General features: G+C 38.6%; 1 protein-coding gene across 3 annotated transcripts in view; it reads left to right on the forward strand.

Annotated features, from left to right (window-relative positions):
• The window catches only part of CCNY (cyclin Y), a gene marked incomplete at both ends in the record, with an annotated part of 110142 nt that overhangs the window by 70262 nt on the left and 15511 nt on the right, over positions 1–24369 (forward strand). For 2 of the 3 annotated variants that reach the window (XM_079538699.1, XM_079538700.1), the window contains 5 exons: positions 4064–4098; positions 14699–14799; positions 18006–18041; positions 21759–21816; positions 21913–22032. In XM_079538699.1, the coding sequence (XP_079394825.1) occupies positions 4064–4098; positions 14699–14799; positions 18006–18041; positions 21759–21816; positions 21913–22032 (350 nt within the window). The remainder of the gene's footprint in view (positions 1–4063; positions 4099–14698; positions 14800–18005; positions 18042–21758; positions 21817–21912; positions 22033–24369) is intronic. The other variant, XM_079538698.1, reaches the window with a different exon arrangement.

The following is a 24369-nucleotide window of genomic DNA, read 5'->3' on the forward strand; positions in this document are numbered from 1 at the left end:
TTATCTACTGATGTATTGCCAAGAACCATCCCGTTCTGGTGGGACAACACACCATCATAGGCATTTTGCTGTACACTGGGCCTGTTGCAGCAATAAGAGAGCTGTTAAGAGTTATGCTGTTCAGGAATATTGCCTGATGCCAAATGCATTAGAATGCTTGTTAAGGGGAAGATATAAGGTTTTTCTTCTTTTTTTTGAGTTATGTAGCATTGTATTCTGGCAGCCTGCTGTGCAGCCTAAGAGATCTCCTAGGTCTAAAGTCAGTGTAGAAGGGGAGAGCTGCACCAGCAACGCTGAAAACACCCAGCTGGGGCATGTAGCTACCACTTTCCATTATTACATAGCGTGGGGTAGATAAACCTTTCTGTAGTTAACTGTAAATGAAAATATTTCTATCATCAAGAACTAAAGGCATTTAAAATTTATATTTTAGAGAGCTGAGAGATATTTGGACTTGAGGTTTTGTCCAGGATCTGGCTGTGGCTCTGGAGTGTTGATTATGTATTTGTATAGTGAGAAAGGGCCAAGTCCATAACTACATGCAAAAGTGACTTGGCAGCGTTATCTTCAGGCAGCTGCACATCTCACTTTCCAGTAACCAGTAATTGTCTGGCTTTCTAGTAATGCTGTGCTCTTACAGCCTCAGTCATGTAGTCTTAGCACAGGAGCTGCTCTTTGAGCTGTTGGTGAGCAACACGTAAGCGAAGAGCAGCAATAAATATAATGAAACAGGGCGTAGCGTCTTTGGATGTTACATGTTCTGAATTTCCCATTGTTCTGTGTGACTTAAATACCACACTAAGCATCAAGGTCTGTACTGTCTCTCATTGTCTCATAGTTTACCCTTAATTACCTGAGAGTTCAATAACTCCAAAGAAAAAATTGAAGACACAATAGATATTTGTTTGATATGTAACTAAAATAGCATTTCTAAATCTTTCCAAGGCTTTATGGGAGTACTCTAGGTGCTGAGTCTTACGTGAGAGGTTCTCCCTGTATAGGGAGACAGTAGAGGATGTCACCTTTCATATCTTTGTCTTCTTTGAGTGCCTTATGCCAATTCTTGCTTAGAGAATTTGGCCTGTAAAAAAGAGTAGCTAGATGACTAAAAAGCCGTGCACTAATCAGCACCTGCTGGTGGTTAAGCTAGGGTTTCCAAGCCCTAGTGCTACAATAGCATAACTTCCTTTCCTTGGAATAGCAAGAGCACAAGTGTTGCTCTTTCAAGGTGCTGGTAATGATCTTAACTACAAGTGGGTTACAGCTCTCCTCCTTTCCTAACTTATATTAAGCTTTACATGTGGAGTTCATTGGCTAAATTTTTTCCAATGTAACAGTTGGCTTTAGACAAAGCACGTTTTGAAACCATATTTGTTTAATTTTGGATAGATGTAAACTAGGGTGTGTTTTATTTTTATGGTTAACTAGGGATGAGTTTGCTGATTCTCAGACAAGACGAAATGAAATGATCTGCAAACAAAATATGAGATCTTATTGATGTAATCCTCAATGGTTTTGACCTTGATAATATGGGTAACATTAAGGTTTCCTATAGAAAATACACAAATGAGATTTATGTTACAGCTTAATGAAAAATGCGTACTTGCTTATTCACATGCATGCATATATTGCATATGTGTGTATCTCCTCACTCCTTTTTATTCCCAGATAATGTTTTCCTACTCTAGCAAAAGTTCAAGAGTAACAATAGGAAGTGCCTGAAGAAATGGGAAATGAGGAAAATAAAAAACATTTGGCAGCATCTCAGATACCAGTCTTGACTTGAAGAATTCCAATCCAATTTTCACGTGTTAAAAATGTTAGAAAATACAACTTCTTCATTCAGTTGTTTAAACTATGACTATAGATCTGTTCATACTGTGCCATGCGAGCACTGCAAAACATCTCTCAGCTCATTGGAGCCAAAGAGCAGAGACTCTTTACAGCAGTTCTAGAATAAGACTGGCAGAAACAGCTTTTGGTTTCTTGCAGTTATTGTCAATTCTGTCTAAAGGGAGGGTTGTGAGCACAAAAGAGAGCATCTACCATGCTGCATTTCTCATTGACATACATTCTTGTGAGACTTGAGCCTCAGGCTGTAGTAGAATGATCCAGAAGCATGAAGGCACAACTGCTTTCTTGCAGTCCCTCACTGGACAATGAAAGCTAATGAAATTTCTATTATGTGCAAAAAAGAAGGGGAAGAGAGTCAAGGTGGTACTTGGAAAACTGTGTGGCACAAATTGATGTTTGAATAGGCCAAAGTGAAAGGTGTATAAATACACTAGTGTATTTTTCTGGAGGTTGGAAGTAGCAATAAGAGCTGTAAGTGATATTCTTGCTTTGGTAAATAATAGTACTTTTGTAGGGAATGGAGTGGTGTAATATGTACAAGGGAAAATACAGAAGATAAAGTCTGAGACAGAGAAAAAAGGTGTTCAAAAATGAGATTTGGAGTTTATGTGCAGACTGTGTTTGTTGGATTTTGTCCATAACAATTCTGTTTGAGGAGTAATTGTGACTGTTGTCAGTTAAATATTTAACTGTGTTTGAAATGTCACAGTTAAAGCTGTTAATTTTATGTACTCTATTAGGTTTACATGCAACTGATCAGAATTGCTTACTGCCTGTATATTGCAATATGCAATGCCTGACAAATTCTTTATTCTTAGAAGTACCTCCTATCAGTTTGTGTTTCCCTTTAGATTGCTTATGTCTTCTGCTGGTTGTAAATGCAGTGTATGGAACTTAAGTGTAGTGCAGTGTTTTAGCAGGATTTCAAGCAGTTTAACTATTTGCTCGACAACCTGAACTCTCCTGCTGTTCCTGTTTTATTCTGTCTTCTATACAATGTCCATAACTGTGGATCTGAGCATGTACTAAGTGACATGGCTAACATCTGTCATGTGTGATTCTCCTTTCTGCTCCCTGGGAGGAAAATTATGTAAGGATTTTTTAAAGTATTTTCTTACTTTATTTTTGTTTTATGTCTGCATTAAGCAATATTTCACAGTATCCACACGTACAGCCTTGTTTATGTTAGATTGCTTGCTTTTGAAAAATAAATGAATCACAAGTAATGGCTTCTCATCCAACAGGGAATGGACAGGCTATCTATCCCACCATTGCAAACACTCTTATTTTGCTAAGTGCATTGGGTCGCATAGCTTTCAAATCATAGTGCACCAAAGTGCATTTAATCATCTACAGCATGAAACCATTATTACTTTAATCCTGCGGTTTGATTTATGTATTAGTTGCCTCCAGACTCGTATCCTAAATGCTTTGGTATTTTCATGGGAAGGGAACTCCACAGGCTCTATGGGGTGAGTTAATTGGGGAAGTGCTGAAAAATTTAAATATACTGTATTTCATCAACTGTAATAAAAATTTGCCTGACATTGAAGACTATACATGTCTCCCTCGTTGCTGCTGTTTTGGGCTGCTCACTCTGGTCTTGACTTGCAACCCCTGCTTGCGATGACTAGTTCTACTCACCAACTTTCATTGTTATATCTGACCTGAGTAATAGCTTCAGACTTGCAGCTTACCACTAGATAAGGCAGTGGGATGATGCATATACGTTTTCAAAGCACTTTGATGGGAGTTAGTGCACAGTAAGCTTCAATGAGAATTTGCTAACTCCATGGGGTAGCTGTTTAGGTGCTTTCATGACTGCGAGATAGCGTAGGTCACTATGCAGCAGGGTACCTTGCACAAAGCTATTGGTGACACAGAGTACCTGCAGAGATCTCTGGTGAAGGATGGTTGACTTGGACCATAGCTTTCTGCTGTTAACCTTCCCATGTGTACCAATGCCTAGTGAATACCCAAATGGATGAGAATTTCAATCCATCACCACACTAGTGAGCGTAAATGCCTTTAAGCATACAAATACATGTTTATTCTGTATTTGATGTATAAGTATACATGGTTAGTGTAAGAGCAATGACAATGTCATACGTAGATAGCCTCCTGTTCTTTTTATTATAAATGGTATGTAAGAAGCTTAATCAGGAAAAATAGTCATGTAATATTTCTATCATATTTTGTGTTTTTGCAGTGAGAGAAAAACGCAAGAGTCTCTATATAAACCACGTAAGTGAAAATGCCTCGCTATGCAGCTTTCTCCTTGTTGTCTATATTATACAGTGAATAAGAGTTTTCACATATGATTTCCTTATTGGTGAGAAGATGCTGATGCTTCAAAGTCTGCAGTGCATCAGGATCCAGAAGCGCAGGTCATAGCTACTGAGCTAGTGGAATGGATCTGTTGTTTTGAGGATAGTGCCATGCTTGCAACCAGCGTATGCAGGCAGTTGCTAGCTGGGATGAAGAGCTGCAGACACTGGTACCATTTTCAAAATTAAGCCAAAACAAAAGTCACAAAACTTTAAACTGCGTTTATATGTAAGCTCGCTGTTGTCAGAGAGTCTGTGGCATTCCATTTTTTACACAGAAGTCTTGAAGTGCCCAACCATTGCTGATGCAATGTAAATGTGTATTTGTTATGTGGTATGTGCTCAGTGTGAACATGGGGTTTCGGTACACTTATGTACCCTGGGCATTTTTCAGTTCAGTTTTCCTCTGTTTGAACTGAATTCCCAGTGGAGCTGAGAGCAAATCTCCCACAGCCAGCTTTGGGTACAGGATTGGTGTCTTTCCCCTCCTAGCACTGTTTGCACTACCAAAGCACCTGGAACCAGTGGGTCCAAATGTTAAGCCTTGTGCTGAAGTATCTGGAGTCATGCCCCAGTGAAATGGAAGAGGGATTGTTTCTCAAATGATTTTTGTTTTTAGGGTGAAATGGGGAGAAGTTCACTAATTTTTTTTTCTATCTGGAATTATAATCCTTAATTTCACAAGCCATTTTTAAGCTGGTACAGCTGCTGAAAGAGTGGGATTTGGTTTATGGCTCTCCTTCTGTCCTCTTTGGTGCTGATGCTTGTGCAGCTGTGGCTAACCTGGTTTATGGTATGAGTACAAGTAGATTAAGCATAGCTACAAGCAAAAATGTATTTGTTCCTCAGTGTGATTTACATCAGTGCTTACACCCACACAAAGGGAGGATGGCAAAGAGGCTGAAATGAGCAGCTGAACGGGGTGACAAAGCGGGATAGCTTCATGTCTGTACGGAACAGGTTTGTGCTGATTTAGTGTTTCTGAAACTATGGCCTTGCTTTAAAAGCAAGCTGAGGTTTTCACAGTTTGCCAAGATTTCAAGAAAGTTATGAATTACTATGAAGTTTGTACAGTCTGCAGAGTTGGCTGCACTGGATCAGCAGATACTGTCTGTGCTTCCTAATCCTATTCCTCTCTAAAACATTTCTACTGTTTACAGTGCATGTGAGAGTAGTTCGTATTATAATTGTATTGTTATGAAATAGTAGAGTTAATGTGCTATAGACATAATAACGTATGTTCAGTCATTTCCAGCAGGCTTTTTAGCCTCAAACTTGAATGTTTGAGTCTTGAATACAAAAAAAAGCAGCCACTGCAAGTCAAGGTATTGGCAGAGTGTCTGTGACAAGCCACCTCGCCATGTGGCTGAGATTCTGATGTGTGCCACAAATTTTCCATGCCATACAGAGGGTGTGTTCTGCAGTAGATAGACTGAGGATGGATTTCTGTGGCAAATTGAGCAGATGTAACTCACCAATTCTGCTATGAGCACGCTGTTGGGAATTGATACAAAGTATTTTTAAACAGCGCTGGGTTTGTTGCAGGAAGGGAAAGGGATGATCATGTCACTAAGGAATTGCCTAGTGGGGGACTGGAGGTAGCACCTCATGCACTTGATGCCCTAGGAAATATACCTTTTCCTATTTTCCTTTTAAAAGTATTATTTAAAGCATTAGCTAAGCTTGCAGTGATATAAACTTCTCTCAATGTGGTTTACTACTAAAATCTGACTTCTCTGTGCTTACAAAGTACCTCTTCTGAATTACAAAGCTGATAAAAAACATCAGCCTTACGAAGCTGAAGTCCTTCCTATAGTTTGGTGTATGTGTCCTTACAAGTTAGTGACGTTACTAGGCAATATCCAAAGATAACCCATTATTTTCAAGTGTGGCCTGTGATATTTAAGGTGATAACAATTTAAGTGAGATATGGTTGACTACAGCATACCTGTAAGTATTCATTCAGCACCTCTGAAGTATTTAATCTGCTAAAGCTGATGTGCAAACTGGTGATTATTTTCTAAGTGGTTGCTGTGGTTTTCTGTAGGCAGCCAGGAGCCCTGCTGGGTTTGTAGGATGCCGGGAGCCACTCTAGTTTCCCTAGACTACCTTGGTTGAAGAAATCTGAGGAAACAGATTTAGCAAACGTATATGAAAAATCATGGGGGGTGCTTACATTTCAAGTGAATTTACAATATGCTTTATTGGTTGACTGTTTCTTTTTCATCCTTTTTCTGTGTGTGTTAAGGGAGTTTCTAACAGGAGCTGTTGCTGCTCATCTGTTTCCTTTGATGAAGTGTCCCCACTTCTGCTCTTAAGGAAGCAAGCTGAAGGAGAAATGTTTTGGAGTGTTGTTTTCTTTCTATAAGAGCTCCTCCTTGTGAATTAACACTCTTCTCTTTTGTGTTGTTTTTCTTTCCATAGTATCATCTTTTCTTTTCCTTTTCTAAGTCTGCATATGTTTATTTTCTTTTTGTGTCTAATAACCAGGAATATTTTAAAAACATTTTAATTTTTTTATCCTGTTGTGCAGTATCTTATTTTGCAGGAAAAGTTGAATATCTCTCAAACAATGTGGGCAACAAGAGAAGTATCAATAAATATTGTGCTTTTTCTTTTTTAACTGCCTGCCTCAGTCTGTGTAGTAGCAGGTGAGAATGGTAGCTGTCACACATACAGTTTCAAAATGTTAACTGGGAGAAATAGAAAATAAGTTAAAATTGACTCTGTGGTTGTATGCAACAGTGACATTTTCTGGAATAATCCTCTGGAAGCTTCAAGAAATCTTCAGTGTCAATTTTGCTCGTTTTCCTTTTTGTTTTGTTTTGTTTTGTTTAAAAATGCACTTTTTCACTGTAATCAAGCCATTTTCCTTTCTTGCCTGCTCTTGTCTGTAGCGTATTTTCATTGGCTGGATAGATCCCTTTTATCCCCAAATGAACAGTGGGCTCCTGCTTAGATTTACTGTGCTTTGCCACAGGCTGGCAGTTTCCAAGCCTCAGCTTCACCTTGTCAGTAGGTGTGATGGAAGAAGCTAGCAGCTGCTCTTTTTGGGTGGGGAAGGAGTGAACGCAGGGCTGACAGGTGCCATGGGGAAGCTGTCATTTCTCTGTTTTCCCCCAGAGCTTGGGGAGATGACAGCTTTAGGATGGTGTTGAAGCATTTGCACAACTGCAGAACATGTCTTCGAAGGGGGTGAAAGTGCGGGAGATACCCACCGACAACCTATCTGATGTGCTTGCTTTCTTCTAGCCTATTTTAATTTCTGAGCAGTTGCAGCATATTCCTTTCCCATTGAACTGGCAGCTGTTGTACTTTGTTATACCTTTAATGTAGTGCTTCTTCAGTGAGTCTTCACTTGCTTTTTTTTTTTTTTTTTTTTTTTTTTTTTTTTCCAATCTGCTTAGTCAGGCTGCTGAGAGGGATGGAGATGCAGACTGAGGCGTTTCCTTTCTTAGTAAGAAGAGATTGCGTCGGTATCCATGCCTGGACAAGGAAAGCAAACAGGAAGATACACGTTCTGCTTTCAGTGGGGGAGAGTGGAGAAAGATGGATGTTTTATTGTTACTTGCAGAAGCTAGGGTTTTTTTGTACTGCATGGTTTTATTTTGCAGGGGAAAGGAGCATAGCAGGAAAAGGTAAAGATTTGCTAGAAATCTTCCCATTCAGACAAAACGAAAGTGATTTTTTTTTTTCCCCAAAGAACTTTCTTTTCCTTGACAGTGTATGCTTTTATAATCTAAATGGTATTTATGAACAGTAACACACAGTGAAAATACAGGAACAGCTGTGTATAGACCAGAGTTTTTTGGCAGCTTGAGGAGAAGTTCCTGGGTATCAGTCATGGCAGAAACCCATCCCTGTGAGCAATCCTCTGTGATTCCCAGCCAGGGAAGCATCTTCCCACAGGCAGACCTGCTGGTGGGGCTTGCGGAGAACAGAGGGGCCCTGTGGTGTAAGTTCCATGGCATGAGCACTTTCTGTGAACCTCTCTGCATGCTTGAAATGGTGTGTGTTTATTTGCTCCTGTGTAGCCCCCAAATTTACCTGTCAGAGTGGATCAAAAGGCTGTTCTGCTTGCCTACTGTGAGACTACCATGCATACGACTGGTAATCAAATACTTTCAGCTAGTGATTAGGAAAGTAAATATGATACATACTGAAATGGGAATGCGGTCTCGAAAGGTACTTTAATCCATGCAAAGCACAACATAAAATAAGAGATGAAGTTTCATTATGTGGACTGCCTGAGGCTGGCTATTGAAAAAGTTTATTATTGCTGGCCAAATTTTTGAAGATATTTTAATTAACATTCCTTACTCAAAGAGAAGAACAAGATAAACTGGAAGGTAGATTAGAGGCTTCTCAGGTGCTCTTGCAGCTTTTCTACCGATTGCTTAATCTAGTCTTTGCTCCTCTCCATTGCAAGATCACAGATCAACAGGGCTAGAGGCACCCTTACAGGCTGTCTGGTCCATCTGGCAGGTTCACTGTACCAATGCCATTCCTGACAAACACTGCTCAGGATGCTTTATCAGGCTTCCAATAAGTTAGAATCCTCAGGTTCTGTCTGTCTTAGCTGAATTGAAATGCTTTTTGCTTTTTTTTTTTTTTTTTTTCCCCTAATATCTTTCAGCTGTTTTCTTATCTGTCCACTAAGGTGAAGGCTTTTTAACTTCTCCTGTCAGCCTCAAGGCAGCAAGTTCTATTAAGTGACATATCTGTAGGGGGAGGTGGAGCAAGAGCACAGGGGAAAATTCTTTTGCAAGATGACTATGTAATAGTTGCTTCACTGGGAGCCTGGTGAAGTCCCTCTGGTCAAATTGCACAACACCAGCAGTATGTAAATATAGGCCTTTGAGCTACTTTTAGTGTTCAGAGAAATATTTAATCTCTTCAGGTGTTTTACCTGTGTTTTAGTGAGATCTGCGTGCACTACAGAAGAATTTAACAGGGATTGGTGAGCCCTCCTCGAGCTCAGTGGAACCTAATGCAGCTTTCTGTGTTTGACGTGAATAAGGACAAGCTTTGAGAGTTTGAAAAAACTACAAATAGAGATGTAGCCAAAGGCATGAGTTTTGAACATTATCAAAATGTCACTGAGACTAATCAGCTGAGAACAAGGCTGAATCCTGCCATAGACTGGTTAGATACAATAGATATTATGTAAGAGTGGTTGGCCTGGATTTTATTTTATTTTTTATAGTAGATTTTGGCAGAGAAGTGTAAGCATACATTGGTGTGCTTGACTTTTGTTCAGGTAGATATACCCTGCTCTAGCCACTAAATGTAGATAGTTGTGTTGTAGCGAAAAGATATGCAAGATAAAAGTAAATGTAGAGTTTTGCAGAGCAGTGCATGGCTAGATTGGTTTTGGACGCTCTTTTTTTTTTTGCTGTAAAATTGTGTTGCTTCTGTGAAAGATTTTGTCATTACTAAATCATGTCCTGAGGCATAGAAGATCCCTGTGTTCAGAACCTCCCTTTTCCAAGTCAGAAGCAGTCTTGCTTGCTGATGTAATCTGTCTTGTGTATACCTTTATATGCCACTTCTGCTGAGTTACATTTTGGCCAATCTTTGCTGCCTTGGAGCTGCTGGTTATGTCTCTGCACATGGGTGCATGATGGCCTCAAATTTTCCATGGGAGTGATATGTTTCCACAGCACCTTCTAAAACATCTAAACAAAGGCACCTGGTTTGATAGACCAAGAGACAATACCAATATCAATTAAGGCACAAGCTGTAAGTTATCTTTTGATGGAGAAGTGGAAAAGTGTACTGAAAAAGAGTGAAGTTGCTCTGCTGAACTGGAAGCTGACTGGCTCAAGGCAGCTCTGGAATAAGAGCTGAAAAGCTTCATTAGAGGAGTGTTGTGCCCTAGTGACAAATGCTGCTGAGCGTCAGGGCAGAGTGCCATACTACTGTTGCTAGAGAGCATCCAGGACAGAATTTGCTTATACCAATTCTGGGCAATTCTGTGTAAGGGTTTTGGTCGACATGCACCTTTCTGTTAGATATTTCTACCTGAGAATACCCTGAAATGACCATATTAAATATATATATATATATATATATATATATATATATATATATATATATTAATGCTTCCCTTTCCTCTGCAAATTTAGATTTAATTTTGGAATGATCTTAAAATGAATCCTGCAGTCATCCTTTCATTTATATTCAGCGTGAATTAGTTTGGAATTCCTTGTGATTTCTGTCATGGCAAGTATGTAGGAACATTCTGGCACAGCTTGTACGGTTGTGACTTCTTCTCCCTGCCCTTTTGTGAAGAAAAGTCAAACATCAGGCAAACTAAGCCACTCTATTACTGATAAGATGCATTTTATGTAAGATTTAAGTAAATCATGCTGTTCAAACATCTGAAATACAAAACAAAACCATGATTTGGAAAGTTGGAAGGTTTCAGAATGAGTCTGAGAAAAACATTTAGAAGTGATGTTTCCTTAGTACTAGCTGTGCATGAAGCTGCTGTTTTTAAGAGCTGGATACCTGTTAGTAGTGGAAGTGCTGGATCTTGATTTCTCAGAGTTTATTCTGTTGCACATGCAAAAGCTTAGCAAGTTAGAAAGCAGTTTTTTCCATTATGCATCTTTTCCTGTAAGAAAGGGATTCCACAATATAATAAGTATTATGTTGTTGCTGTGATCTTTATGTCGTTTTTTTTTTTTTAATGAACTTCTTTGATAGAAAGGAGAAAACAACAACTGCTTCTGGAGTAAAGACCTATGAATCCTTTCCCTAAAAAAGATAAAAAGTGATAGAAGATCTGTCCAGAATTCGTCTCAAGAGGCTGTTCAGCTCAATTCATGTCTTAGGACAAGGTCCTGCATCTAAGCTGTTCCGACCATATTTTGTTTTACCTCTTCTCCATTGCTGACAGTTGTAAAGATTCTGTTGTTGCTCAGGTCACTCAAACTAGAACTCTGCTATTCCTGCCATTAGAAAAGATTATTCTTTTTAGGCATTACCTTCTCTCAACACTGCAGGTCCATTCTTATTTTTTCCTACTTCAATATAAGGCTGCTCTTTCTCATGCTTTTATCAGTGTTCTTGGAGAAAAATGTTCTTTCTAACTCCCTCTAAGATGACGTAGAGAAAGTATCATTGCTTTGTTCTTTAAGAAAACTTGTACAGTTATTCCTTCTAAATCTAATTGTTCAAAACTTCTGTTTGGTATTACTGTTCTTTCATGATAGATTCATCCTTCATGATCAAATCAATTCATCTTTCTTGAAATACAGTAGTCAAAACTGGACATAATATTTCATCTGAGTAGAGTGGAGGGGTGCTCCATCCTCTTGTACATATGGTAGCTCTATTTATAAGTCCCACATGATACTTTCCTTTTTCTTTGTGAGAGTATGTTTGTTGTCATGTGGTCTGCACATCCTTTCTGATGAAAGCCTCAACAGTTGTTTGCAATATTATTTTAAACAGATGGTTCTTCTCTAAAGTGTATAGCCTTGCATCTGTTCTTAATAGATCTCAGGACTGTGTTTTTGTGCAGACCACTTCCCAGGTTTGTCAGGATTATTCTGGGTTATAACATAGCTTTCTAATACATATTTTGTTCTTCAAGTTATCATCTGTAAATTCAATAAAGAATGCTTTTATTCACTATTTAATACTGAGTAGGCAAGACTTCTGTGGATTCACCCTTACTTCAGACTTCCAATTTGGAAGTGATCTTTGAGTAATCAAAGTTCAGCTTTCCAAGCAGTTTTTACCTACCGTGCTATCCTTGTCAGAAGTCCTGCTGAAGTTAAAAAAGCATTGTATCTTCTGAATCACAGCTTGAGGGCAAAATATCACTAGTGCAAGTTATAGCAGCACTCCCTATCAGTGAGATGCTTTTGTAATTATTTGTATTAGCAGACGTCAAAGCTCCACGTATGTCCTGTACTCACTGTCATGGTGCCATATGAAGGTTTATCACAGCAACTGTATCAACCCTTTCTTTCTCACTTGTCAGCCTTAATGATGGGACAGAAGCTGAGGAGGAACACAGAATTTGGGTTATTTTTTGAAAGGCTTTATACTCTGTCTCAGTTCTTCAGATTTTTATCTGTTACAGCCTCTATGACTTGTATAAATGGAAAACATATTCCATTAATTTGGAAAAGACATGACATCTGTTATTTGGCTTACCATATGGTTGCATCTGGTCATCAGAGTAGAAGCTGGGAACATTGCTGTATCGATGGGTTAGTTGTTTACATGGCAAAAATGTCTGTGTGTGCCCGTGATAGCAGGGTTACACTTGGAATCATTTTTCAGACTGGGAGAAGCGCCCCTTACTGCCAAGTGGTTACGACTGGGAAGTGAGGCATGAGACAACGCAGACTTTTCTGACATGTGAGAAGTTATAAGCCTAACAAAGCGTGTTGTGGGCTGAGAACTGAGGGGAGGTATGTGATATGGTAGCTTCAGAAATAAGGTATATACCTCTAATCACTGGCATGCCTCAAATGTTGAAGTTCTGTTTGTGTAAGAAAATTTAAATCTGATAATGATGTTGCTATGGAGCTCTTTTCTGGTTTTCTCATGCTTGTTTTGGATGGACTAAGGCTACTTATAAATTGTAGCTACTTCTGTAAAAAGCATTTACACTTAAAACATAGAAGCTATTTTTTTTGTTGTTTTTTTTTAATGATGCTATGTCCATAACTCTTTTCTTTTCTTTTTTTTTTTCCCCAACCAATGTAACAGTCACATTTTCAGTGGTTTTTTAAGTTTTTATCATTTCTTTGGAAGGTGCCGAACATTCTAATCCAGAAGTATGAACAAAACTGGTTAAGAATAAAAGTTATAAATCACCAGAACTCTAATAATTTTCCCCTTATGTATCAATGCCAGATAATACATTTGTTGGCATTAACACTTCCAGTGCTTCTAAATTTTCTATTTCTGTTGGCCTTGCTGAGCACAGAAACCTTGGAAGGCCGATGGATTGTGAGCTTCCAAAGTATTACAAAGTACCTTTCCAAACTCACAGAGAATTTTTAAGGGGGTAAAATCTCTTCCATTTTTTTCATTAAACTTTTATTTGCAAGAAAGGTGGTTCAACCTACAAAGGTACTGGTCAGATTGGGCACCTTTGCAGTGAGATTCACCTTGATGGTGAGCTTTGAAATCATTTCAACATAACATTGCCACAATTGTAAGAGCTTCAGAAAATGATTTTTTTCAACTGCCAGAATACTTTGAATGTTCTTTTACTCATAGTTGGGAAAAATGGAAAAAACATGACTCAGATGCATATGGGCTTATGAAGAGTCTGTTCTGAATCTAACGAATGCACAAAATGTTAGTGAGTGCTGGCGTTTTTAATAATACCTGCTTTGGAATTAGGCAAGGCAAGATGCACTGAAATGGCACCGTAGCCTTGGTTCTGAGTTACTCTGAGCTAGTAAATATCTGCATTCCGCTGGAGATACTGACATTGGGATCTCAATGAAACTGTGGAAACATTAATTGTAAGGCAAATTAAAATTTTTGTGTGGGTGTGCCAGCTGAATTTTAAATCTACCATGCTCTGAGATGAGTGCTTAATTTCTCTTGCCCTCACTACTATGACAGAGGCTCCTCTTGATCAAGTTAGTTACTAGTTTAAGTAGAATAAGTAAGGATAAAACCAAATGGCATTAATGACTCTGAGAGCTATTATATGATATGATGAAGTGATTCTCTTTAGACTGCTGGAGTGCTGTGTGCTCTAAACAGCTCAAGGAGATCTGTCCATAAGAAGTCTTCTGAAATAATCAGTGTTGTCAAATGCCCTTTGTGGCTGTTTTTTCCAATGTACTTTTACAGCAGTGCAGAAGTATAATTGAAATCTCTTAAACTTCTTCAATTAGGAGATGTTATCTTTTTTTTTTTTTTTTTTTTTTTTTTTTTTTGCATATGGTTTTCTCATACGTGTTTCTATGGTTTTTCATCCTATCTATAACAATCTATGAGTTTCATCTGTTATTTTTTTAGTTTTTAATACTTCCACTGCAAAGACTTCTTTATCCTCTTTCATTCTGTTTGTTGTTGTTTAAAATTCTCTTTTTTTTTCCTCTAAGCATTGTTTTGCATCTGTTTCTAAGCCAGTCTTCATCTCTTATGTGATATCTTCACTCTTCTACTTGTTCTTTTGTAATAAAAAGAGGAACATAGGACTTGTTTGTATTTTCTTTATAAAACTCTGTATTTGATTTGAGTAACTCTGCACAAAGATTTTTGTGGTGTTTTGGGGAGGAGGGAAAAAGGGAAGGAGGAGAGATTGAGGCTTGGAGAAAGCATTAGACAAAACTCAGGCAGGAATTGTTGTGATTTTGGCAGTGGTAATTATTTTTGAACTTTCTGAACTGCCTCAGAACATTATCACGTTACTGTGTGTGTCATTGTGAGAGACAGAAGGAGTTTATTTTCTCAAAATTCTTACATCTCCTCAGAGAAATGCTTTGGTATTACGTAATTGCTATTGTTCTTTTGTGTGTTTTTCATAGCATCCCCCTGGACAGCTGAGAAGAAAGTACAGTTCCTGCTCCACTATTTTCCTGGATGACAGCACAGTCAGTCAACCAAACCTCAAGTATACCATCAAATGGTGGGTTTGAGATATACGTGTGTGTGTGTATATTTACCTGAACCTTTGTTGTATACTGGATATGTATACGCATTTCTTAACCATTACTAGGCAAGTTTTGTAGAGTTGACTTTTTGAAGCAGTAAGTTTGTTTAGTCATATCTTGCTTTAGAGGCAGCGAATAGGATGGGTGAAGGATACTACTCTGATGTTAGTTACGTGCAAAATCAAATTCTTAGTACTGCGTAACTCACAAGAAAGCAACAATTAAGGTTCTTGAATTCTAGCAGCTGAAATCCTTGTGCTCAGCATTCAATCGAGTACTTACTATGGATAAGTTCTCATAAGAAAACTTGTTCCTGATTTCATGTCATTCTGAAAACCTGAATAAACTTCTGAAACTGAAGGACTTTATTCTATTCCTGAGAAAATGCTAGTTTTCTAAGTTTTCCTTCCAGTTTTCTGTTTGAAATGAAAATTAATTGACTCCTGATTCATTTCCTTATTCAGTACTGAGACACTGGCACTTGAATTCACAGCAGTGAGGAGCTTTGTATGTGGTGTCCACGTGGACTTATCCTTGGGGACACTGCAGATGTTCATTTCAGGTTTTGATAATGCACTTGTCTGTTTAGAGAAAAATTGTATTAATAGTGTTTTAATTTTTACATATTGTACAGTAAGGGTAAAAATCTGAGAATGGATATTCAGGCATTTTCTGCTGTTGAGGAGTATATTTGCTTGCAGATATATTCTAGACGTACTTGGGAACTAACATACTCAAATGCTAAAGTTAATGAAGTCAAAATCTATGCTATAAAGTTTTTCACATGGGAGAGATATATTTAGCCTGTCACATCCAAAGGAGCTTGTGCTGCTGGGGATCACTTTATTCAGATATTTGTCTAAAATAGTCTTGCATTTCCTCATGTTTTTTCTATAGATAGTAACTTAAAAATAATTGTAGAAAATCTTTTGGGGGGCTTTGGTATTCCCTTTCTTGCTTCTTGAGATTCACAATTCTTTGCTGTAAATCCCTTTGAACAGGGATTGCTGTAAGTGCAGCCTTTCAGGGGAGTGAAGGGAAATATAGCTTCAGGCCTCTTTCAGCAGAGGAACTCAGGCTATTAGTAGAAAGAAGAGGGTGCAGAGGGTTGCAGCAGCCAAGATGCAGTGCCAACAGCAGGGCTGTGAAAGGGCAGGCAGAAAACCAGGTCGTGTGTGCTGAGCTGGGGGCAAAGTGGTGGCATTTCAGGGCAGAGCTGTGCGGGACAGGGCAGGGAGGGAGGGAGCTGCCTCTGGGAGGTGGGGGGCCTGGCTGCTGGCATGGGGAGGGTTGGGACATGCACGGGGTCAGAAGGTTTGAAGAAGAGGTCGTGTGGGGTGAGGAACTGGACTCTGGCATATGAGCCCTTTGGAGGAGGAGTTTCTTTCTTCCTCATCTCCCCACGTGAGTGGCAGAGTTAAAGGCGGGGAGGCTGCAGGATTACGGCTTTTGTACAGCATGATTTTCTGCGCCCCTCCTGGACATCACTGCCAATGAGTGACTATGCACATGAGTACATATGTAGGGATACGTTTTAGCTGGCTTTGTTTGGGGTCATGCTATGTATTGGTGGGTTTAAAATATTAGTGTGTTACCTGGAGGTCTTCAGAATGAGTGGACTAGCAGAATATGGTGATGGAAAGCTACATCAGCTGCTAGGTAAGGTACCCTGAATGCTAGCTGAACCAGTGCATGAAAAGCAAAATAAAACTTGGGTTTGAGTTAATCTATTACAGCTCTGAGAGACCTTCAGATTCTGGTTTATTCTGAAGAGTAAATATTTTCTTAAACTAAATTTGGCGTTTTGTTACAAAAGCAACAAAATGGGCAGCAAGCAGAGCTCAGCATGTATGTTATTGCGTCCACTTTCATAAAATCAACTGGAGTTGCAAGTTTGTCCCTGGGGGCATCATGTAAAATTAGATTTTAGGACTAAATAGTTTTCAGTGAAATTAAATTCATTCATAAATCTGATTTTTGTGTTCAGTGAGGATTGTGTCTTTCTTGAGTACATGGTAATTTTTAATTTCTCAAATATATGTATGTAAAAAAAATCAGTTACTCCTTTAAGAGGCTTTCAATAGGAAAGAGGGCAATTTTGCATCACTGTGAGACATAAGCAACTCACAATGAATTTGACAAAACAAATCATCCACATAAAGAATCAGTGAACTCTCTCCCCATTCCTCGTTAGTTCTTGCTGGATTTTGCTTTGTTAGAGTAATTAGGGAGGCTGTTCTTTGTGCGAACTTTCTTTAAAACTATATCCTTAGTGAAGCAGATACCCTACAATAAAGCTCAAGGTACAAGTTGGAAAATGGAGAATAACTATGAGAAGCCAAGTCTTAGTTTTCTTCAGTCTCAAATGTGAATGCAATTAGTTGTATATATAAATAAAAACTTAACTTTCTGTCAGTATAAGGATACTTTCTGTTTTTGTGCAGAATACATGCAGAGGTATTTAGGTATATGATTAAGAGTATGGGAAATGCATAATGCAAGAAATTATTCAGGGAGTCGTCATTCACAAGTTGAAATGAGTAACTCGATGCCATTAAAAGTGTAGGAGCTCAGTATTTCAGTTTCCCATGTGAGTAACTACATAGAAGGAGCCAGAACTTAGTGCATTTAAACATAAAGTCAATATAACAAAGCCAAACATAAGCCAGTGGTAACGAACATGTTTCAAGGTAGACTTATGACATTATCATAGACTCATCAAGTGGTTTGGTTTGGAAGGAACCTTTAAGATCATCCAGTTCCATCCTCCCTTCTATTGGCAAGGACACCTCTTGCTGGACCAGGTTGCTCAAAGCCGCATCCTTATCAAACAATAAAAGTGAGTGCCCAATGCTGGGTTGCTCTTCCTTCAACCCTGGAAATAATAATCTTTTGCTTCAGAGTGGAGGTGTGCTTTAAATAGAGGTTGCGCATGACTTGGTATATGGAGTCTGAGTATTTTGTAAGGCAGTGAAAATAGTGTAAATAGTGAAAAGGAAGCACTTTGAGTGTGCTGGACAAATATTCTAAATCTATTTACTACTTTTTTTTCTGGCATCTAATAACAGACAGAAGAAATAAAGCATTTCATTTTTTTGTCATACATTCTGCTAGGTTTTTATTTTGTGTGTAAACATCACAAATAATATATGAAATATTAACTCTATATTTTTCTTTACAGTGTAGCTCTTGCAATTTATTACCACATCAAAAACAGGTATGTGTACTTGTACTGAAGATCTCTAATCAAACGAAATGAACTTCTGAAACCTGAAAAATCTGTGCTTTGTTTTTTCCTGGAAATGTTTTAGTGTAGTTTTTCTGTTATCTCCCATGTTAGAGAAGAGAAACATGTTCTCCAATTTTGCTTAAAGGAATAAAAGTTAGAGGACTAGGCATCATTAAAATCTGCAAGTCCAGTTTGCATTCAAAACCTCTGATGATTCAGTATTTGATATTATATGTCCTGACCATTTCTTTGTTCATACATGTTGCAATTATGTTGAGAGGAAATCTTCATAATGTCTTTCAGGTTTATTTTTTTGGGCTGTGCCTTTGTAAAATTAACTGTGTAAGTCTTCAATCAGTTTAATAGATTTTAAAATACAAGCCATTCATTATACAGTAAGTGTGACAATGTCAATAAATATAACTCAGGATGCTGCAGAAGTAGAGCAGGTCCTGACTTATCTCTTCCGGTGCAGCATGTTTCAGATCTCTCCTCAAGTTGACTATTAAAACCGAATAGAAAACAGGTTCTCCAAAAAGGTAACTTGGTACATGAATTAACACTGTGCTTATTGAATTGCAGTTCTGTCTCCTAAATTCCATGTTGTCTTGATATAATAAGTCACCATATCATAATATCCTCTGATTTTTTTAAGAGATTTGTATGAATACTTCCAGTGACTTTTGTGTATGTGGCTTTGCAGCGTGTCTTCTCAGTGATCTTGGCTTAGATCTCAACAAACCGACTTGCAAGTTTTTCTTCAGGGCTGTGAGAAGCTCAACTAGAGCAAAGGGAATTACTCCTAATTTTAAAGTTAAGCTGGTGCGCCATTTGGGACTGTGTTTCAGGTCCCTGGCCACACTGCATTTCTTGAAACAAAGCCGGTGTCTCAGAAGAAACCTTTAGAATTGCACAAAGGCACAGAGGTTTAGGGCCCTGCTGAAAGCTCTTAGAAGACTTTCCAAGATCTCAGTGAGCCTTGGACTGAAATATGGCAATCTGTAAAGCAGAAGTTGAAATGAAATATTTTTTCCTTTTAATCTAATTTCCTAGGAAATTAAGCATTAACGATCATGCTTGGTTTACTTGTTCATCCATCTGTGCTTCCCTCTTTCCCTTTCCTTCCAATATCTCTGGGTTAGTTCAGCCAGCTCATCAGTTTTGTCTATGCTTGACTGACTGACAGAGATCCCAGAGTTAATCAGGTTCTAAAGTTTTGGGGAACAGTATTGTAAGTGCTCTGTTAAGTGCTGTGCCAACTCAGTAAAAAGCTCAGCAGAAAGGGGCACGTTAGAGACTGCATGTGGGTGAGAAACTTCAGCAAGAGCTCACTGTCAGTCAGGAGGAAATCCAGAGCCCAAGGAAGCCAGGCCCGCTTCCTTCTGATTTCTGACTCTAGTAAAATATGCACATTCATAGTCTTATCACAGAACCTGATGCAAGTTTGACCTGCAGCAGTTAGACAGAGAGGGCAGACGTGAATAACAGAAAGGATCCTATGCTCGTGATGTGAAAACAGATGTGTTCTGATTGTTATTTTCTTTGAAAACTTGCTGTCTGTCTTTTCACTTTTGGGAAGGGGAATTTATTCAGCAGGAACCGGTGGCTGCTTCTCACCTGAAGGTCCTAGGTGCAGTGATGGGATATTTTGTAAGCAGTGACACAGTGACCCTGCAGCAGGTGCTTGTACGTCAATTAATGACTGAAATGAAGGTTGTAAAACAACTGTTCTGTCATCTCTCATTTAGGAATGGAGCGAACAAGGTGATAACAGGATGATAACAGCATTCGTTTGTGTATGCTGCTGAAACAGCAATAGCAAAACATATGTTCTGTTTCCTGCCATTATAGGCCAAAGGAAGTTGTTGACGTATGTGGTAGATTTGAGTTCGTTATGTCTGGGGAGCATGAAACCACTGCAGCCCTAGAGTAGGCTTAAAGTTCATTGTGACAGAAAACAAATTGAGCACCTGCTTTGCCAGAGACAAATTATTTTCAGATAACAATTATCTTTTTCTCCTGTATGCTAAGCAGAAAACAATTTTTTTTAGTATTCTAAACTGTCACCAAGCCCAGATGCAAATTTTCAGAGAAACTATACGTATGTGTCATATCTTCCCCACATTTTGATTGTGACATTCTAGTTAGCATTCCTGCTTTTCCCATTGTCTCCTATCACTGTTACACTGATTGACTTTTTCCAGCTTTTTTCACACTACCCTCCAGCTGGTGGGGGCTATACATAGCTTGCTTTTGGAAGAATTTGCTAAATAAATAAGTAAATAAGCAAAATAGGATCCAGCAATCTAGCAGTAAAAAAAAGTTTAGATCAGTTAGTTAGTTAGTAGATAATTCCTTTTTGAAAGGTAAAATGAATTTCTTCTGGTGAATAAGATGCAAAACCACTTTTTGGTGTGATAGGTTTTTGTTATGACAATCCAAGGGGCCTTCTCAGCGTGCAGCACCTGCACATGAAGAAACGAAATATGTTTTTTTCTTTCTGCCTTCTCACAGTGAAGAGCCATAGCATGCTATAGCACAGCATTGATTCCAGAGGGACTGCTGCTGCATTAGGGGACTTGCACTTTCACGTAGGGGTAAAAGAATCTGCCCTAACTTCCTTGCTGATTAGGAATTTTGAGCTAATTATCTCAGTCTGCTTGCTGGTTTAAAGTTAACTACTCCTTTTTAAAAGAACAGTGCTGATTTTCAGCGTGAGCAGGCTTTAGAGCAGAAATGATCATGGTGTTCAGATGCTGAACTTCAAGTCTGTTATCCACCAATGAGTACATTTCGTAGACATGAATTTGTTTGTAATACTCACGTTTGTGTGCTCTGTGAGTTATGTGCTGGTGATAAAGACAAAAAACATATTCAGGGATTTCTCTCTGAAGACTTCTGTGACCAGAGGATGCAATAAATAAAGATGGTATTGTGTTAAGAAAGTCACATGCATCTGTCCAGAAAGTGTCCAGTTCTAACTGGCACTGTCACACCACTCGCTTTTGAGATTGTTAGCATTCCTGCTGAGGTTACACAAAGCAGAAATTTTAAATTGCTTTCTGGATGCTAGAGGGGAAGTTGCATCCACTTTCATGTTGACCTTGAACAACACAGATCTGAGAGAAATTGTGAATTAAGTCAATGAATACAAGTGTTATTTTGATTTTTTTTTTAAGTATTTTTTGTATGCTTTCTGCTTTCAAAAATCATTAATAGCATAAGGTCTTCTAAAGAAAGGAAATTGAAGTACATTTATTAAAGAAGGTCTGAGTGTAAAAATAGTGTCGCATATTTGCTAATGTTTGTGGCCTTGGCAATAAAGGAGGAGGAGAAATTAATTAAAAGAAGAGATCTGGTGAGGATCAACAGGATGAAGTCAAGAAAGGAAGAGGAAGCTGAGTTAATTTCATTATGTTAGAAGTTTATCGTAGCACATCCTTGTGCTGTGAAAAAAGCCTGCAATAGAGAGTGCAAAGGCTTTTTGTATTTTGGATGTTGAAAATTCTTAGTTACTTTATAATGTGGATTTCATATTGCATGTGAGCTTTAAGATGGAGTGTGTCCAAAGTCACATTTCTGCAGCATTTCTAAGTACCTCACAGCATAGGTAGCATTGGAGCTTTAATGATACACTTGCATCTGTGAGAGCTGCGTGTTTTTGTGTTCTGATAATAACACTACTTTGGTTTTAATACTTTTTAGGGATACAGATGGAAGAATGCTCTTAGATATTTTTGATGAAAACCTTCATCCCCTTTCGGTGAGTTCATTGCTCTCTTTTCCCTTTTCGTGTGAACTGCCTCTCTCTCTGCTTCGTTTTGTTTCCATCACTTACTTGGAAGTATTTCTTCCTTAGAAATCCGAAGTGCCACCAGATTATGACAAACATGATCCAGAGCAGAAACAGATTTACCGCTTCGTTCGGACGTTGTTCAGTGCTGCTCAACTGACTGCTGAATGTGCCATTGTCACCCTGGTGAGTGTCTGTGAGGTGACATCAGCTATCTAACAGATTCAGTTTTGTTCCCAAAGCTTCCTTTGCATGATTTAATAGATGTAGGTGTTGCCAGGGGAATTTTTCTCACCATGGAGACCAAAGGAATTTCTTGATGGGAAGAGATACTGCAGTTTATTTTCTTGGGGAGGGTAACTGATCAAAGAAAAGGTTGGATAACATGTGACACAAAAGCTGGGGCTTCATCTTGCCTTCACAGAGCTATAGCATTACAGGCCACCAGAGTAACTAATGGAAAGCACAGGTGGCAAAAGCAGTCGGGACAGAAGGGAATGTCAAAAGCAGAAATCCTTCCACTTTGGGGGGTTTGTTGTGTATTGCTGTAATTCCCAACAGAGAGTCAGGGAACAGCTGTAGGTAATCTAATAGCACTAGTAAGAATTGGTGAACAGACGAAGGATTTGGTCAGTGACTGAAACATTAGTGATGGCTCCTTTTTTACTTTCACTGTACTTGTCTTTCAGGACTGTGTCATAGAATGGAACAATTGTGCTCAAGGCTAAAGTGTAGCTACTTAAAAATAGCGCAATACAAAAAAGGCTCAGATTTTCAGCTGGTGTGGATCAGCATAGCTATGTGGATTAAAGGAGCTGAAGTGATCTCCACCAGCTGAGAATTTCTTCATTTTCCTGAAATTTATATCCTGTCAAATCTCTTCAGCTTTCAGGCACAATTTTGGCCACGTCCTTGAGTCAGAAATACTGCAATGTGTAGTCTTCTAACAGCTTTTTGTGCACTTTGGATAGTATAATGGGAAATTGGAGAATGTGGATTTTAAAAGCAAGACCTACTCCTTTTCTCTGTTAATCTTAGAAACCAGGCGCATGAAATTTAGTTGTCAGGATTTTCTCCTTTAGACAGTCAAAATGAGGAAAAACAGGAATCTGAGGGAAACAGGGCAAGAAACACTGCACAGTGCTCCACCCTTGCATTTTGAAGTATTACTCTACCTAGGTAGTTGACCTAGCCATTACTTGTTTTCTGAAATGACAGTTTGTCTGTCTCTTTTACATAATTGCACAAAGTACTTGTCCTTCTTTTTCCTCCTGAGGATTTTCTGCTGGAGGCAAGATATGTTCTGTGAATCACTATGTTCTTGTATAATTTAATTATTCTACTGTCAAATACAGTGAAACCTTGCTGTAGTTATCTGTTATTTGATCTTAGGTTACTTGATCAATGAGGGCACTCTTTAGTAGAAAGGAAGAAGGCTTTTTTTAAAAAATAACAGTATCTTCCTGTCTTTGCAATACATGGAAAATTCTTAGCCGCAAATCTTTACCCATGCGCGTGTTTGAGTACCTTTCATTTGTAAGTAGTTCCTTGCCTCTTCTGTTTCTCATGTGGCTTCCTTGTGAGTTACGGCTTTTGCTATGATCTGCAATTCGATACAAATGTTTTTAACTTTTGTCATACTGCAGTTCCTGTAGTTGTTAGCAATTCAAACTTCAGCTGGCTTGTGTTTTTTGCCCAACACTGATACCAGGTATGTTTTTTTATAATCTGATTCTCAAAGTGGCCGTGCAAGATGTTGGCAGGTAATTTGGTGTAGGTGATCAACATTACTGTTCTGCTATTATTACCCATGTTTTCAAGATAGTAGTACCTGCCTGACCCCTCTTTCCAGAAAGTTAGAGAATTTTGCAAGTATGAAGTTTTGTTCTTGTTCTGTTTCCTCTGTTCTTTTAGATCCCATTCCTTTATTTATTATTGTAATTAGAAAGGGCCCTAGAGACAGATCGTACTGTTTCTGAAATGTTCAAATGGATAAATTAGTTGTCTAGAAAGCAATCAACCCCCTCTTACCCATAGCATTTCTGATATCTGAATAGTGTTGATAGCCCTATTTATGAATCCTCCAAATGTTATCAATTTTGATGTCCTGACTGGAGAAGGAAGGAGCAGCACTCACTTCTGAAGCCTGTGTTTTGCCATAGTCTGGTCATGCATTAGAGAGCAATATGATACCCCCGTCTGCCACTTTTCCTTGGGGGAGAGCTGCCAGAAGGTAGGAAGTATATCTGTGGAGATCACAATACATTCTGAAGTAGATGCTACAGCTATTCTGTTTCATTCTAATTATTTTTAAGCAGTCCTAACCTCCATTTTTTTTTTACTACATAGACTACCCAAATTATTAGCGTAGACTAAGAAGTGTAGTTGGATGCACCTGTTGTCATCTTGTATGCCATTAGCCAGGCAGAAGGAGCAGTTAGAGCTGTTATATAGCAGTCTGTATGCAGCACAGGAGCAGGGTAAATGTGATACTCTAGACTATTAGATAAGCTACTCTCCAGC

This window comes from Tetrao urogallus (genome assembly GCF_951394365.1).
Source record: "Tetrao urogallus genome assembly, chromosome: 7".
Taxonomy (NCBI): Eukaryota; Metazoa; Chordata; class Aves; order Galliformes; family Phasianidae; genus Tetrao; species Tetrao urogallus.